The sequence below is a fragment of the Bos indicus x Bos taurus genome, chromosome 20, assembly GCF_003369695.1.
Source record: "Bos indicus x Bos taurus breed Angus x Brahman F1 hybrid chromosome 20, Bos_hybrid_MaternalHap_v2.0, whole genome shotgun sequence".
Classification (NCBI taxonomy): domain Eukaryota; kingdom Metazoa; phylum Chordata; class Mammalia; order Artiodactyla; family Bovidae; genus Bos; species Bos indicus x Bos taurus.
The window spans coordinates 22,161,300-22,176,683 of NC_040095.1; the positions used below are offsets into that span (position 1 = coordinate 22,161,300).

Sequence of the window (15,384 nt, forward strand, 5' to 3'; positions counted from 1 at the left end):
GCAAGAGTACTGGAGTGGAGTGCCATCGCCTTCTCCAAATTAACTCATGACAACACAACAAATATTTTTGGTCTTGGTTTACTCTGAAAAAATTAAGTTTTTGTGGATGTTAGTACACATCAACAGTGTAAGAACTGCTGATGACTTGGCTAAAATTTGATAAACTACTAAAGATAATCAAAAGAATAGTTAAAATTATAAGTTCAGGTGGTGGCTTTTAATTTAGTGAGCTACTGTGTACTTAGGTGAAAACCAAATTAACACTGGAATTGCATTACAAATTTGAAAGTGTAACAAAGCAAATAGGTTTTATGATGAATTAAAATACTAATATCAATAAAAACAAAATTCCCACTCCAATTAGGTATCAAAACATTTGTTCTGCAAGTGGAACTTACAAAAAACATTTAGAATTAACTCAATAACTGAGTAGTAAACATAGTTTCATAGAGTTAGCTGACAATTGTATAGTAGTTTGAAAAAAGCTCTTCTCCTTGTTCAATGTCCCTGAGTGCAACAAGAATGACACAGCGCAGTGGGCTGAAAACAAAGAGAAACATAGTTAGCAGTGTTAACAGATACAAGCTCATATTTTTAGTACCATCAAGATGGATTTCATTGATAATTTTATTCAGATTCCTTACTATCATCTTAATTTATGTATTTGATTTCCATAAGGAAATAGCTCTCATTGCTGATGGAGGCATTTTAGAGTATATTTATTTTGCATCATTTAAAAAGCCCGCAAATCAATAAGTTTATACAACTGACTACTTCTTTGAAAATGTTTCTATGTTCCCATCCTCAAAACTGGTATCATAAAAAGCATTTTAAAATGACATTATAGTTCAACACTTCAAAAAAAATTATTGTATCTTTGTATTCCGCAAAGCTGGAAATGTTACTTAACATTTATTGGAATTTAAAAAAAATACCTTTAATGGACACAATAAGACATATGCATACCTTCAAGTTCCTACTCTTCTAACTTTTCCTGTACTTGCTGAACAGCAATAATATTATGCCCCAGAATGTCAGGTGAAAAAAACTTCATTGTTAAAACACACACACACATACATATAGAAACATAAAAGTTATCAAGTACAGGGAATTGTCTAAGTTTTAAATACCATTCATCATCAAAGGACAATTTAATTGGACCTGTATAAAATAAAGTTTGCTAGCAACTGGCAGCTAAGTGAAAGGATATAAAGGTAACGTCTTCTTACAGTATTGTTAATAAAAAACTCTTAAATATACAATTACTTATATTTAAAAATTGTTACTTGAGTATTCTCAGTAGACTTTCCACTTAATGCACAAAAAATAAATGTTACATTAAAAATACACATATTCTTGGGCTTCCCTAGTGGCTCAGTAGTGAAGAATCCACCTGCCAAGGCAGGGGACATGGGTTCGATACCTGATCCGGGAAGATCCCACATGCTGCAGGACAACTAAGCCCATGCACCACAACTGAGCCAGAGCTCTAGAATCTGTGAGCCGTAACTTCTAAGCCCACGTGCCACAACTACTGAAGCCTGTGTGCCTAGAGCCGCTGCTCTGCAGCGGGAGAAAGCACTGCGATGAGAGGCCTGTGCACTGCAGCTAGAGAGCAGACCCTGCTCCCTGCAAACAGAGAAAGCCTGTGTGCAGCAAAGAAGGTGCAGTGCAGCCTAAATAAATATGTATTCTAATCACTTATATGTGGAATCTAAAAACTACAACATACTAGTGAATATAACAACAAAAAAGCAGACTCACAGATACAGAGAACAGACTAGTGCTTCCCAGCGGGTGGGAAGGGAAATACAAGGGTCGGAGAGTAAGAGGTACAAACTTCTGGGTATAAGACAGGCTACAAGGATGCAGTGTACAACATGGGGATGTAACCAATATTCTGTAATGACTGTAAATGGAGAATAACCTACATCAACACATTTTATGACGAACATAAAAATCTAAGTTATAAGTTTTCACTAAAAAAACCCCCCAAACTCTCTAGTTTTTTCTTAGAAAATATATATCTATTTTAAGGCACAGCATAAGACAGAAGATAGGAAAAATTCCGAGAAGAACTAACCTTTGTTTGTCATAGCTGTAGGCAATGTTTGGAAGATACTGCTTCAGTTCTATAGGGAAAACTGCAGGCACATCAAATTCCTGATAACAGACATTAGCTGCTCTGTCTAAGAACAAGTACAAAACGTTTAGAAACAGAACCATTTTTCAGGTCATGGAAAACAGTACTGAATTATGGCACTTGATGTATAGTTTTCTAAATTATCAGAAAATGGTCAAATTAATAATCACTCTTATGTTCCAGGCACTGCAAGATTATATATATACATATATTTGCATGTTTTATTATTTACTTTTTGAAGATTAGGAAACAGAGGCTCAGAGAGAATAAAGGTTACGTAGAAGAGTCAGGCTTCAAGTTCATGTCTAACACCAGTCTGTGTTAAATGTAGTCAGATGATCAAGCCTTATAGGAAAATAAAGCCCTAGAGAAGATTGGTAACTCATAAACTTAGTAACAGAACCAGTGTAGTGATTAATCTATAAGGCTATGTTGAGGAACTGACAAAATAATCTCTAAGTTAACTAGTAAAAAATAACTAAAAGAATAGTGATCAAAAGGGCAGTTATCAATTGCCTTATTTATTGCAAAATCAGAATAAAAACAGTTAAAGAATTCCAATTAACATATATTATTATCTCCCCAAATTCTCTGGTTGACATCAGCCATTATAAAATTTACTTCAGGGCTTTCAATAGCTGAGATATTAAACTTAACTGCCTCTGGCACTCAGTCATATGGCAAAGGAGGAACATTACCACTGCTGTATTTTTATCTCACAGCCCCAGGGTGCCAACTTACCATTTGAACAATTGTTCACATACTGTCCTATAGCCAATGGATTATGAATTTCTGATGTTAGCCATGTACTATCACTCATTTTTAAAGGGCCAAGTTGATCCCTCCCACTGCAAGATCTGAAACAGGTGAAAGCATTAGCTAAGAGACTGTTCCTCTGTACCTTAAAATTCAGTTAACCCTCGGTGAAATTTTTCTTAAAAACTTTTTTTTTGTTTTAACTTTTTAATTTTGTATTAGGGTATAGCTGATAAACAAACAATGTTGTCATGGTTTCCTGTGAGCAGAGTAGGGACTCAATCAAACATATACATGTACCCATTCTCCCCCAGACTCCCCTCCCATTCAGGCTGCCACATAACATTGAGCAGAGTTTCATGTGCGATACAGTGCTGGCTATCCCAAACTCCCTAATTATCCCTTCCCCACATTCTTACCGCCCCCCCACCCCCCACCCCCCGCAACCCCCCAGCAACCATAAGCTCATTCTTGGAAGTCTGTGTTAAAAAAACTTATCTAATCAATTGGACAATTAACTAAATAGATTTTTTTTTTGGTCAATTTCCTAAATTGACTTTTTCAGAAGAGTTTAAGGTTCACAGCAAAACTGAGGAAAAGGTACAGATGTTTCTTAGGTAACCCCCATTCCCATACATGCACAGCCTGCCCAGTTTTCACCATCCCCAACCAGACTGGTATGTTTGCTTCAACTGATGAGCCTACACTGACACATCATAATCACTGCAGAGTCTATAGTTCGCCTTACAGCTCACTCTTGGTGGTGTACATTTTATGGGTTTGGATACCTGTATAACGAGAGATATCCATCATTAGGGTATCACAGAATATTTTCACTGTCCTAAAAATTCTCCATGCTCCACCTTTTGACCTCTCCTCACCTCCCCAGACTTTAGCACATGCCAATCATTTTATAGTCTCCACAGTTTTGCTTTTTCTAGAATGTTATATAGTTGGACTTTATATATTATGTAGCCTTTTCCAAATTGGCTTCTTTCACTTAGTAACACGCCTTTAAGTTTCCTCCATGTCTTGTTCTGGCTTGCTAAATAGATTTTTATTTAAAGTGCAAATGCCAGTGGTCAGAGTCATTGTGGTACGGTTCTGTCTCCTACAATTAAATTTGAACATGGTACCAACTTACCTATACACAACTTTTGATATTCCTTTGTCATTTCCATCAATGAGCACCCCATCTAGGCATCTAAAAATAAATGGGTTTCCAATGGACTGGAAAAAGATTGGCTCGTACTTCTGATATACTGTACCTAATATATAAGACAAACACATATTATAGCAAGCTATAAAAATCATAACCATCATGATAAAGGACCTTTCTCTGGCACATAAACAGAACATGGAAGAATTTGCTTTAATTTCTCTACCTTTTTCTAATGTTTCCATTCTCCAGTCTAGACTATCACATTCTCTTTGGCTACTTCCCTCATTAAAAAGTGCCCAATAGCAGAAGGAACACAGAACCAACTTGTCCACACAGTCAAATAAAATATGACTATTCTGGTTAACAAAAAATGTGAACATCACATTTTAGGCTCGGTTTCAAAGTTGTGTTTTTGTTTTTATTTTTTAAAAGAGTTCTGCTACTGCTACTGCTAAGTCGCTTCAGTCGTGTCCAACTCTGTGCGACCCCATAGACAGCAGCCCACCAGGCTCCCCCGTCCCTGGGATTCTCCAGGCAAGAACACTGGAGTGGGTTGCCATTTCCTTCTCCAATGCATGAAAGTGCAAAAGTGAAAGTGAAGTCGCTCAGTCGTGTCCGACTCTTCGAAACCCCATGGACTCCAGCCTACCAGGCTCCTCCGTCCATGGGATTTTCCAGGCAAGAGTACTGGAGTGGGGTGCCATTGCCTTCTCCGAAAGAGTTCTATTTGACATCTATTAAAGACACTTTTAAGAAATGTGTTTTACATTTCTTATTTTATTTTTAATCAATTTTGTTATTGATTTTTATTATTTTGTTATTAATCAATTAGTGTAGATATATATGGGAATAGATGGGGCTGGCATTCAGGTTGTTTTCCCTTTCATTTGCAATGAAGGAAAGGAGAGAATATTTACAGGGTGCTTCCTATGTTGCAGGCATGTTGAAAGTGAAGTTGCTCAGTCGTGTCCAACTCTTTGCCACCCCATGGGCGGTAAGCCTACCAGGCTCCTCCATCCATGGGATTTTTCAGGCAAGTGTACTTGAGTGGGCTGCTGTTTCCTTCTCCAGGGTATCTTCCCAACCCAGGAATCGAACCCAGGTCTCCTGCATTGCAGACAAACACTTTACCGTCTGAGCCAACAGGGAAGCCCTGTTAATCTATTTATTAAACTTATTTTAGTATTTATTTGTTTGTCGCTGGCTTGTTCTGTTTATTCTTTATGGAGTTAGGATAGCTGTGAAGGAGGAAACTGAGATGCCCCTGTTTAGGGACATAGAATTAAGAAGATAGTAGAATGACTTCTTAAAAAACAGGTCTTTTGGACATTCACACATATTTCTACTGCACCAAATAATACTTTTAACAAATAATATATTCTACTGAGCAGTCCAGTTAATGATCTTTTGCAAAGAAACTGCTTTACTTTTCAAGTTTAGAAATGGCAGGAAGATCTTTACTCAGTGATTTACAGATTTAAATTTAATCTTTATATTTTAATCCACATCATTTTTTACCTTTAATTATTATCTAACCCAAACTGACTTATTCTCTAGTAATTTCTAAGTAATCAGTCTTATCAAAGTAGGCCATACTATACTTGCCTAAATTTAAATATTGATCAGAAAAATTTCCTTAAAAGAAAAATGCATTTATCTCAAAATGCTCCCAGATACTTTCTAATACATGAGATAATTTACAAACAGTTAATTTCCAACTCAAGATTTAAAAGTCCACGGAAATCATATCTGTAAGGAAGGACTACAGATGCAGACATAGAGAATGGACTTGTCGATATGGCCGGGGAAGGAGAGGGCGGGACAAACTTAGCGAATAGCATTGGAACATATATATTACCATATGTGAAAAGATAGCGAGTGGAAAGTTGCTGTGTAACGCAGGGAGCTCAACCTGGTATTCTGTGACAACCTAGAGGCGTGGGGTAGGGGTGGTGGGAGGGAGGCTCCAGAGGGAGGGGACATATGTATACCTATGGCTGATTCAGGTTTTGTATGGCAGAAACCAACATGACACTGTAAAGCAATTACCTGCCAATTAAAAAAAGCCTGTGGAAATCCGTTTCCAATACAACCCCTTACTCTAAGGCTTATAGGGTTAGGTATTTTGTCGAACTTGTATTTATCCGTATATAAGAAACTCTTGGTCAAGTACTAATTATGTCATTACCGGGATACATAGATACAACCGCGCCTTTCCGTACCAATCCTTTAGTAACGAAGACACCTTTTCCAGCAGAAATCAATGAGCTAGGTGCTCGGGCAACACTGAAACCCAATGTCTTATAAAGAATTTCTTCTGGTGTAAAGGTATTTTGCTGCTGATGTCTGTATTCAAGCTGTTTCACCCTTGGATGCTGAACTGACAGTAGGTCTTGATATTTTGATTTAACAGGTTCTGGAAGCACAGTCAAGATATCTGATTGTTTACTGAAATCATTTACGAATAGAGCCTGGAAAACTTTCAGTAATGTTCCTAGGACATCTTCATCTGAGATAACTTTGTCTTTGGATTCTTCTGGAACATATCGGAGAGTCCTGAAAATGGGAAAAGTTTCTATTCACTACCCTTCAACTGATAAAAGCCAGACTGTCTTGATGTCATCAGGGTTACTGGCCTTTATGAAGATAATTCTCATGTGTTTGAAGGGCATAAAACTAAGAAGTTTGGAAAAGAGTTTTGGGGGTTCAGTTCTAGTAACCTGACTCCCAACAATACTTACACAGGTCAACAACAGCTAATACTTATAAAAGGCCCATTCCATTCCAAATTCTACTGGGTCCTTAGTTTCATTATCCCATTTTTGCAGACAAGGAAACTCAGGCTTAGAGATGTAAGGGAACTTGCCCAACGTCCTAAAGGTGGTATACGGCAGAACAAGAAGCAGAAAACGGGCTGGTTTCCAGTACACCTAAAGCCATTATGTCTTCAAATTGCAGGGGCCCTTTTTACAGGGGTGTAGCTTCAAAGACACATTTAACATTATATATATCGTCAGTCTCGCTCTGCTTCTGGTGCAATGGCAACCCACTCCAGTACTCTAGCTTGGAAAATCCCATGGATGGAAGAGCCTGGTAGGCTGCCGTCCATAGGGTCGCTAAGAGTCGGACACGACTGAGCGACTTCACTTTCACTTTTCACTTTCATGCATTGGAGAAGGAAATGGCAACCCACTCGTGTTCTTGCCTGGAGAATCCCAGGGACAGGGGAGCCTGGTGGGCTGCCGTCTATGGGGTCGCACAGAGTCGGACACGACTGAAGCGACTTAGCTGCAGCAGCAGCTTCAAAGACACATTTAACATTATAAATGTCGTCAGTCTTTCTCAGGAGTACTTTAATGATCACTTTTTAAGTATTATTTTACTTCTTGTTTTACTTACAAGGAACCAATTTCCACCTCAGTTTGATAGTAGTAATGATGCATCTGAATTTACGTTTCTGTAGTACGAAACTGGGAGAGCTCTTTGGCTATTCACCAGCCTTCAACCGAGCTAGTCTGCCTATTTAAGTGAGCATCACGTTAACTTCTTCCAAGCAGGCAATTTACTAAAGCCAGTATTAACACTGATCCTACGGCCTTGACTCAGCTAGATCGCCTTCTTTAGGCGCTGAATCCGTATTCTAAACCCAATACTCCGACTTGCTTTTAGTGGCTTTTTGCTCGTTTTTATACATCAGCTACTCCAAGCTGTTACCCTCACAGCAGAGCTGCGTTGTTTTCTCCGTACAAACTACAGAGCTGTAAAAATGAACTACGGTTTGGCTTTTCTAAGGCACTTCAAGCTCCTAACTTTGCCTTAATAGAGAGAAGGCCACGCACCTGCACGCCTTGCAAGTTATTTCCGTTTTTCAAAAGTTCCTATTTTTTGCCCAAACACAAGCACCCAACCTCTGCAGGCACTTAGACTTAAAACTCAGGCCAACGCCCGCGGGCAACAAGGCCTGAAGCCCTCGCAGCGCCGGGAACGATGGGAAATACGCCTTAGGCCCCGCCCACCTAAAAGCCCCGTGCTGTCTTCGGGCCCCCAGCAGGCCTGACTCAGCCAGCCACCGCCTCGCCCACCTGGGGCCTTGCCCACTTCGAGCCCCGCCCACTCAGGTCCCGCCCGCCTCGGGCCCGTAGGCCGTCTTAGGCTCCGCCTGCTTGAGGCTCCACTCGCCTAAGGCTCCGCCCACCTCGGTCCGCTAGCGTTAAGTCCTGTGGGTCGCGGTGGCGGCGCTGGGAGGTAGGAAAACGGCCTGGGTCGAGCCGCCTCGCCCTCTCACCTCGGGTTGTGGCTTAGGTTCAGCGCGATCCAGGGTACGAAGCGGTACCTGTAACGGCGCCATCGCTGCCAGAGGCCCCGCATCAGGCGGCCTGGCATGGCTGTACCGTGGCGCCTGGACTAGGACGGCGCGGGAGAGGTGGGTCGCGGTCTCGGGCCCGCCCCGACCGAGGAGGAGCGGAGGCCGCGCCGTCCCGCCCCTTCGTGGTCTCAGCCCTCTTCGCTCCGCTTGGCTGTCCTGGTGCCCCTTGGCTCCAGTTGCCGCTTCTCCGTGCCTCCGCTTTATTGATGCCAGCTCGCTGAAACAGAGGTTCGTAGAGCTGTAGGAGGGCCCCTTATTTCCTTTTCCTTTCTCCATTCGCTCATGTATTTTCACACACGAGACTAACTCAGTCATCTTCAGATCAGCAGATGGTCATTAAGAAATAGATATATTGCCGTTTCCTCAGAATGAAAAGTCTGCTTTCCAGGAATTCTTTGCCTCAGAGTGAGGGTGAATCCTAACCTAAAAGTCTAAATCGAACTAGTCAGATCTAGTGAAAATTCAGGGAAATTCAAGTAGCCTTACGACTAACTTGCTGTATTCCAAATAGTAATAAAAAGAAAAAAAAATACGTCAAAGTTTCTTTTTCACCCTATTGTAATAGGGTGATTGGCAAACTCCGGAGGCTCTGCTGGCAGGTGTTGTGTTTGGTAAATTGACACCCTCCAGAGTTAACCTGATTTGCTAAATGGAGGCAATTCAGTTCCAGGATGTGTAACAAATGGCATTCAGAGAGTAACTTTAAGGTCTCTAGACTTAAAAGGAACCAAAAAGAACTGGTTGACTTCTTACCTGTAGTGATATACTTATCTTTAAAAGCAAAAAAGCAGTTTTTATATACATTTCCAGTGCTTTGAAATTTGTTATCGTAGGTTTAATCATGGAGGTGTACACCGAGTACAAAGCACCATTTTGCCCAGACCTTATTTATTTACTTTTTTGAATTATAGTTGACATACATTATATTCGTTTCAAGTATGCAATATAATGATGTGATATTTATATGTATCACCACCATACTATAGTTAACATCTGTCACCATATATAGAAAATTTTTTTCCTGTCATGAGAACTTTTAAGATGTACTCTTACTGACTTTGAAATGTGCAGTACAGTTTTATTAACCGTCATCTGCTTGCTGTACATTACATCCCCGTGACTTCTGTTTCTATGAGCTTGTGTTTTTGTTTTCAGTTCTTTTTTATTTTTGATTCCACATATAGTTTAGAATATACGCTACTTGTCTGTCTCTGTTTTATCTCACTTAATAATGCCTTTAGGGTTCATCCAGTTGTTGCAAATGGCAAAGTTTCATATTTCTCTTATGGTTGAGTAGTAGTCATTGTGTGTGTGTGTGTATTTACTGCATCTTCTTTATCCGTTCATCTATTGATGGGCACTTAGGTTGTTTCAATAATAATGCTGCAGTGAATGTGGTGCAGATAACTTTTTGAGATTATGATTTGGTTTCCTTTGGAAACAACCAGAAGTGGAATTGTTGGATCATATGGTAGTTCTAATTTTAATTTTTTTGAGGAACAGCCATACTGTTTTCCATAGTGACTGCATGGATTTACATTCTCACAAACAGTGCACAGAGGGTTTGCCTTTCTCTACATCCTTCAGTTCAGTTCAGTTCAGTCTCAGTCGTGTCCGACTCTTTGCGTCCCCATGAATTGCAGCACGCCAGGCCTCCCTGTCCATCACCATCTCCCGGAGTTCACTCAGACTTACCAACACTTGTTTTCGGCTGTCTTTTTTATAATAGACATTCTGACAGATGCAAGGTGATAACTCATTGTGATTTTGATCTGTGCTTCCCTGATTACTTGGTGTTGTTAGCATCTTTGCATGTACCTGTTAGCTATTTAGATATCTTCTTTGGAAAATTGTTCAGATCTTTAGCCCATTTTAAAAATCAGATTGTTTTGCTGCTTTGATTTGTATGAGTTGGAGAATTCCATGGACTATAGAGACCATGGGGTCACAAAGAGTGGGACATGACTGAGTGACTTTCACTTCACTTTATATATTTTTTTGGACAATACCCCCCTTATCAGATTTGTGGTTTGCAGATCTTTTTTCCCACTCAGAAGCTTGCCTTTTCACTTTGCTGATGGTTTTCTTTGCTGTACAGAAGCTTTTTAGTTTGATGTAGTTGCACTTTTTTATTTTTGCTTTTGTTGCCTTTTCTTTTGATGTCAAATCCAAAAAATCATTGGTAAGAATGAACTTACTGCCTGTGTTTTCTTTGAGGAGTTTTATGATTTCAGGTCTTATACATTCAAGTCTTTAATCTATTTTGAGTTAATTTTTGTGTATACTGTAAATCGGTAGTCTAGTTTCATTCTTTTTCATGTGGCTGTCTAGTTTTCCCAAGATCGTTTATAGAAGATATATCCTTTCTCCCTTGTGTATTCTTCTCTCCTTTCTTGTGAATTTATTGTTGTAAATTTATTCATGTGCATGGCTTTATTTCTGGGCTCTCTGTTATGTTTTTTTGATCTGTGTGTCTATTTTTATGCCAGTGTCATTCTGTTTTAATTACTATAGCTTTGTAATATTTGATAACAGGCAGCATGCTGCATCCTGCTTTGCTGTTCTTCAATACTGCTTTGGTCATTTGGGATTTTTTGTGGTTCTATACAAGTTTAAGAATTGTTCTGTTTCTGTGAGAAATGCCTTTGGGAAGTTGATTGCATTGACAGGGATTGCACTGAATCTGTAGATTGCTTTGGGTGATATGGGCATTTTAACAATATTAAGACTTCTAATCCATGAGCATGAAATGTCTTTCCATCTATTTGTGTTTTCTTCAGTTTATTTCTTTAATGTCTTGTAGTTTTCACTGTCTAGGTCTTTTGCCTCCTTGGTTAAATTTATTCCTAATTTTTTTTTTTTGGATGCATTTGTAAATGTGGTTGTTTTTTAATTTGTCTTTCTCCTTGTTCTTTATTAGTGTATAGAGATGCAACAGATTTTTGCATGTTGAAATTGTTCCCCACAAGTTTACTGAATTTATTAATTTAACAGTTTTTTGGTGGAGTCTTTAGAGTTTCTTATATTTTGTATATTCAGTTTCTTTTATTTATTAAAGATATATTTTGGAATCTCCCCTTAGTTCGTAAAAGTATACTTCATTCTTCTGTCTGTTTCTAAGGTTTCACCTTCAAGTTTAATATTTACTGTAGTTTTCTGGTAGGTATAATTTATAGAGTTTAAAAAGTTCTCTTCTGTTTTTTATTTGTCAAGAATTTTTGTCTGAAGTTTTAAATGAATGGTGAATATCAAATACTTTTCTTTGCTATTTATTGAGATGATCACATAATTTTTCTCTGTTCTCCCATAAACGTAGTAAATTATAATATTGTTGTTGTTTAGTCAGTCAGTCGTGTCCAATTCTTTGCAATCCATGCACTGTAGCCCTCCATGGGATTTCCCAGGCAAGAAGACTGGAGTGGGTTTACATTTCCTTCTCCAGGGATCTTTCCCACCTGGGGATCAAACTCAGATCTCCTGCATTACAGGCAGATTCTATACTGCTGGGCCACTGGGGAAGCCACACTGTCAAATGTTGCACCATCCTTGGATTCCGGAGATGACACTACTCAGTTGTGAATGACACTTTTGTCACACTCTGTCATTTAAAATATTTATTTATTTATTGGTTTATATATTTTTGGCTGTGCTGAGTCTTTATTGCGGCACGCAGGCTTTCTCTAGTTGGAGAGAGCAGGGGCTCCTCTTCCTTGTAGTAGGCAGGCTTCTCATTGCAGTGGCTTCTCTTGGGGCGCACAGGTTCCAGGCACTGGGCCTCAGAAGTTGCAGCACGTGGGCTCAGTAGTTCGGGCGCCCAGGTTCTAGAGGGCAGGCTCAGTAGTTCCGGCGCATGGGCTTAGTTGCTCCGCAGCACGTGGAATCTTTCCTAACCAGGAATCAAATGTACATTGGCAGGTGGATTCTTTTTTCAGTTTCATGGCTTGTTTGTAGTTTTATTTCAGATTTTGGTATTAGGCTTATGCTGACCTCCTGAAATGAGTTCAGAAGTGTTCCTTTCTCCTCTACTTTCTACAAAAAAAAAAATAACTATCAGATTGGTGTTTCCTTTATTGAATGTTAATAGAATTCACCACTGAAACCATGGGCTTCTAGTTTTCTTTGATAACGAATTGAGTTTCTTTTGAAGATTGTAGGGCTATTCAGAATTTCTCTTTCATCTTAAGTTTGATAAGTTGTATTTTTCATGGAATTTGTTCATGTCATCTAAGTCATCAAATTTGGTAGTATAAAGTTGTCCGTAAATATAATCTTACTGTCTTTTTAATGTCTATATGATCTGTAGTGATAAATTCATTCATAATTTTGGTGATTTGTGTTTTCTTTTTTCCTTCATCATTGTAACTGGAAGTTTATGGATCTTTTCAAAGAATTAGCTTCTGATTTTATTAATTTTCGCTGTTGTTTGTCTATTTTCTATTTTGTTCATTTTATTATTTTATATATCCTCCTCACTTTGCGTTTATTTTGCCCTTATTTTTCCAGCTTCTTGAGGTAGACCTTTGGCATCAGTGTTTTTAGACCTTTTTTCTTTTCTAATGTATGCATCTAAAGTTAAAAATTTCCTTCCAAGCATTATGTTAGCTGAGTCCTGGGAATTTTGATATATTGTATTTTCATTAGCATTCAGTATAAAATATTTTTTAAATTTCCCTTGTGATTTCTTTTTTGATTCATGATTTAGATGTCTTTTTAATTTCTAAATATTTGGGATTTCCCTAGATATGTTACTGTAATTGGTTTTTAATTTTTTTGTCATTAGAGAATAAGTATGTTTTCAGTTCTTTTAAATTTATTAACTTGTCTTATGTCCCAGAATATGCTCTCTCTTGGCGAATATACCAAATGCTGTTGAAAAGAGTATATGCTTTATAGCTTTTTGGTTTAAAATTCTATAAATATTAGGTCATAGTGGCTGCTATTGTCCTTTAGATCATCCGTGTCTTTAATGATTTACATAAAATTTTAAATACAGATAAATGAGAAACAACAGACTGCCAGACAATTTTCTAATATAAAATATATGATGATCAAAAGATTAGTATTGGCAGGCATGGAGATGTGCTGTTATCCAAAACTGCCCTCTTCTCTCTGATTCTTTACCCCTGCTTCCTATTGTTTTCAGTCTCTTGAAATACTCTACCCAGTTAAAGATATGTGTGCTGTGTTTTTTCATTTAAAGCCCATTTATGCTGTTAATCACAAAAATACCATGTAGGAAAGATAAAGTTTATTATTAATATCCTAAAAATCCACAAATAGTGCATGTGTCCCTAAATGGATTCTAACTTCCAGAATTAGTTCAGAATGAGATTTCAACAGATAATCCATTGAGCACCTGCTGTATCTGAGGCTCTAGTGTAGAAGACAGATACTAAACACATAAATAATATCAGAGAGTGATGAGTGCCCTGGAGAAAATGAGGTAGAGTCCTGAGAAGAGAGTGGGATGGAGGACTTTGTGTGTGTCGTCTGTTTCCTCCTGGGACTTCACTCTCTTTATAAAGGTCACTTGGGGGTGGGAACTGGTGTAGCAACATTGGATAGGGTAGTGGCATGTATGACTGAGACCTAAATGACAAGAAGACGCAAAACTTGGGAAGATCTGTGGGGAGAGTCTCTGGATAGGAAATGCAAAGGCAATGAGATGGGTAGGAGCTTGCTATGTTCAAGCAGGGAAAAGAGGGCCACGTGGCTGGAACATGATAGTAAAGGAGACGGGAAGGATGACGTCAGGGAAGAGGCCAAACCATGTGGGGCATTGCAGGTTCAGGGAAGGATTTGAGTTCTTAGTGCAGTGGGAAGTCTTTGGAGGGTTATGAGCAGAGAAGTAATAGGATTTGATTCTTGTTTTTAAAAGACCAGTTTGAGTATTTTATGGATAATAGGTGGGCTGTCACCATACATGGAAGGTTAATTAGAAGGCTAATATGAAGGCTCAGGTGAGAGATAATGATAGTTTAGACTAAGTGGTAGCTATGGAGATGTAGAGAGTGAATGGATTAGGACTATATTTTGGAGGAGCTGACGGGACTTGCTCATGAATGGATGTGGGAGGGTGAAGTTTTAAAATACCTGTGAGAAATATCAAGTAACTGGTTGAATATCCACACCTGGAGCCATAATCAGAGATAAAATTAAGAGTCTTTAGCCAGAAGACTTGAAGAAGAGATGGCAAAGAATGTAGATAGAGCAGCAACCATGAGTTTTGCAAGATATAGGCCTGTGATGACTTGATCAAAAGCAGTTTTGGGAAGTTTGAGTGTGTTGAGAAAATGTGAGGTGAAGTAGGAAAAACAAATGTACACAACTCTTTCAGTGAGTTTACGAAAAGGGACGCCAGGAAATAGGGCCAAAGGTGAAGAGAACTTTTGTAAGATGAAAGATCCTATAGTGTCCTTGTGTGCTGATGAGAATGATCCAACAGAACGAAAGAAATTGATAGAGATGTATGACTAATTTCCAGAATAAAGTTCTTGAGAAGGTGGGAGCTGATTCAGAGGGTAAGTAGAGAGGTCCTTTGACAGGAGCATGGACGCATCTTCATCTGAAGCAAGACAGAAGGCAGAGATTATGGGCTCAATGGAAGGTGTGTTAGGGGATTTGGTTGGAGAAAGTTGAGGGCTAAATTGTGATGGTTTCTAGTTTCTCATTGACCTATGAGGCAAGATCTTCACTGAGAATAGTTACAGTAGGGTAATATTGGAATTTTGAAATGAGAAGATAAGATTTAAAATAGCCCAGAATTAGAAAGCCAGTCTTACAGGGAAATGCAGGAGGGAATTACTGAACCATTTAAAATAAACCCACCAATGTTTTTCTGCTCTTGGACAAGAAAAGAGGGGTTCTCTTTCCACCTTCAGAGGGAGTTAAAATTACTCTGTTTGTAGTAAGTGATGAAAAGATTGAGTTTATGTTGACAAACTAGCAGATAGTCAA

At 38.8% G+C, this 15,384-nt stretch overlaps 1 protein-coding gene and 1 long non-coding RNA gene across 2 annotated transcripts in view; one reads left to right on the top strand and one right to left on the bottom strand.

Moving 5' to 3' along the window:
- Positions 1-62: 62 nt before the first annotated feature.
- SETD9 (SET domain containing 9) lies at positions 63-8,465 on the bottom strand. Its single transcript, XM_027520561.1, has 6 exons — positions 8,347-8,465; positions 6,250-6,617; positions 4,044-4,167; positions 2,885-3,000; positions 2,084-2,189; positions 63-540 (listed from the first exon to the last, which is right to left on the bottom strand). The coding sequence occupies exons 1-6, from the start codon at positions 8,442-8,444 to the stop codon at positions 453-455; spliced, it is 900 nt and encodes a 299-aa protein (XP_027376362.1). The 5' UTR covers positions 8,445-8,465; the 3' UTR covers positions 63-452.
- Positions 8,466-8,571: 106 nt separating this feature from the next.
- LOC113879248 overlaps positions 8,572-15,384 on the top strand; it is a 66,752-nt gene continuing 59,939 nt past the window's right edge. The window contains exon 1 of the long non-coding RNA XR_003507247.1: positions 8,572-8,655. This is a non-coding gene — a long non-coding RNA (uncharacterized LOC113879248). The remainder of the gene's footprint in view (positions 8,656-15,384) is intronic.

What these genes read in the sequence shown, in the direction of transcription:
- SETD9 (XM_027520561.1), bottom strand. Translation starts at nt 8,444, where the DNA reads ATGCCAGGCCGCCTGATGCGGGGCCTCTGGCAGCGATGGCGCCGTTAC. An exon ending in TGTGAACAATTGTTCAAATG is followed by an intron (nt 2,190 to 2,884) that starts GTAAGTTGGCAC and finishes ACTTGTTCTTAG; the next exon opens with ACAGAGCAGCTAATGTCTGT. An exon ending in TACAGCTATGACAAACAAAG is followed by an intron (nt 541 to 2,083) that starts GTTAGTTCTTCT and finishes CTTTGTTTTCAG; the next exon opens with CCCACTGCGCTGTGTCATTC.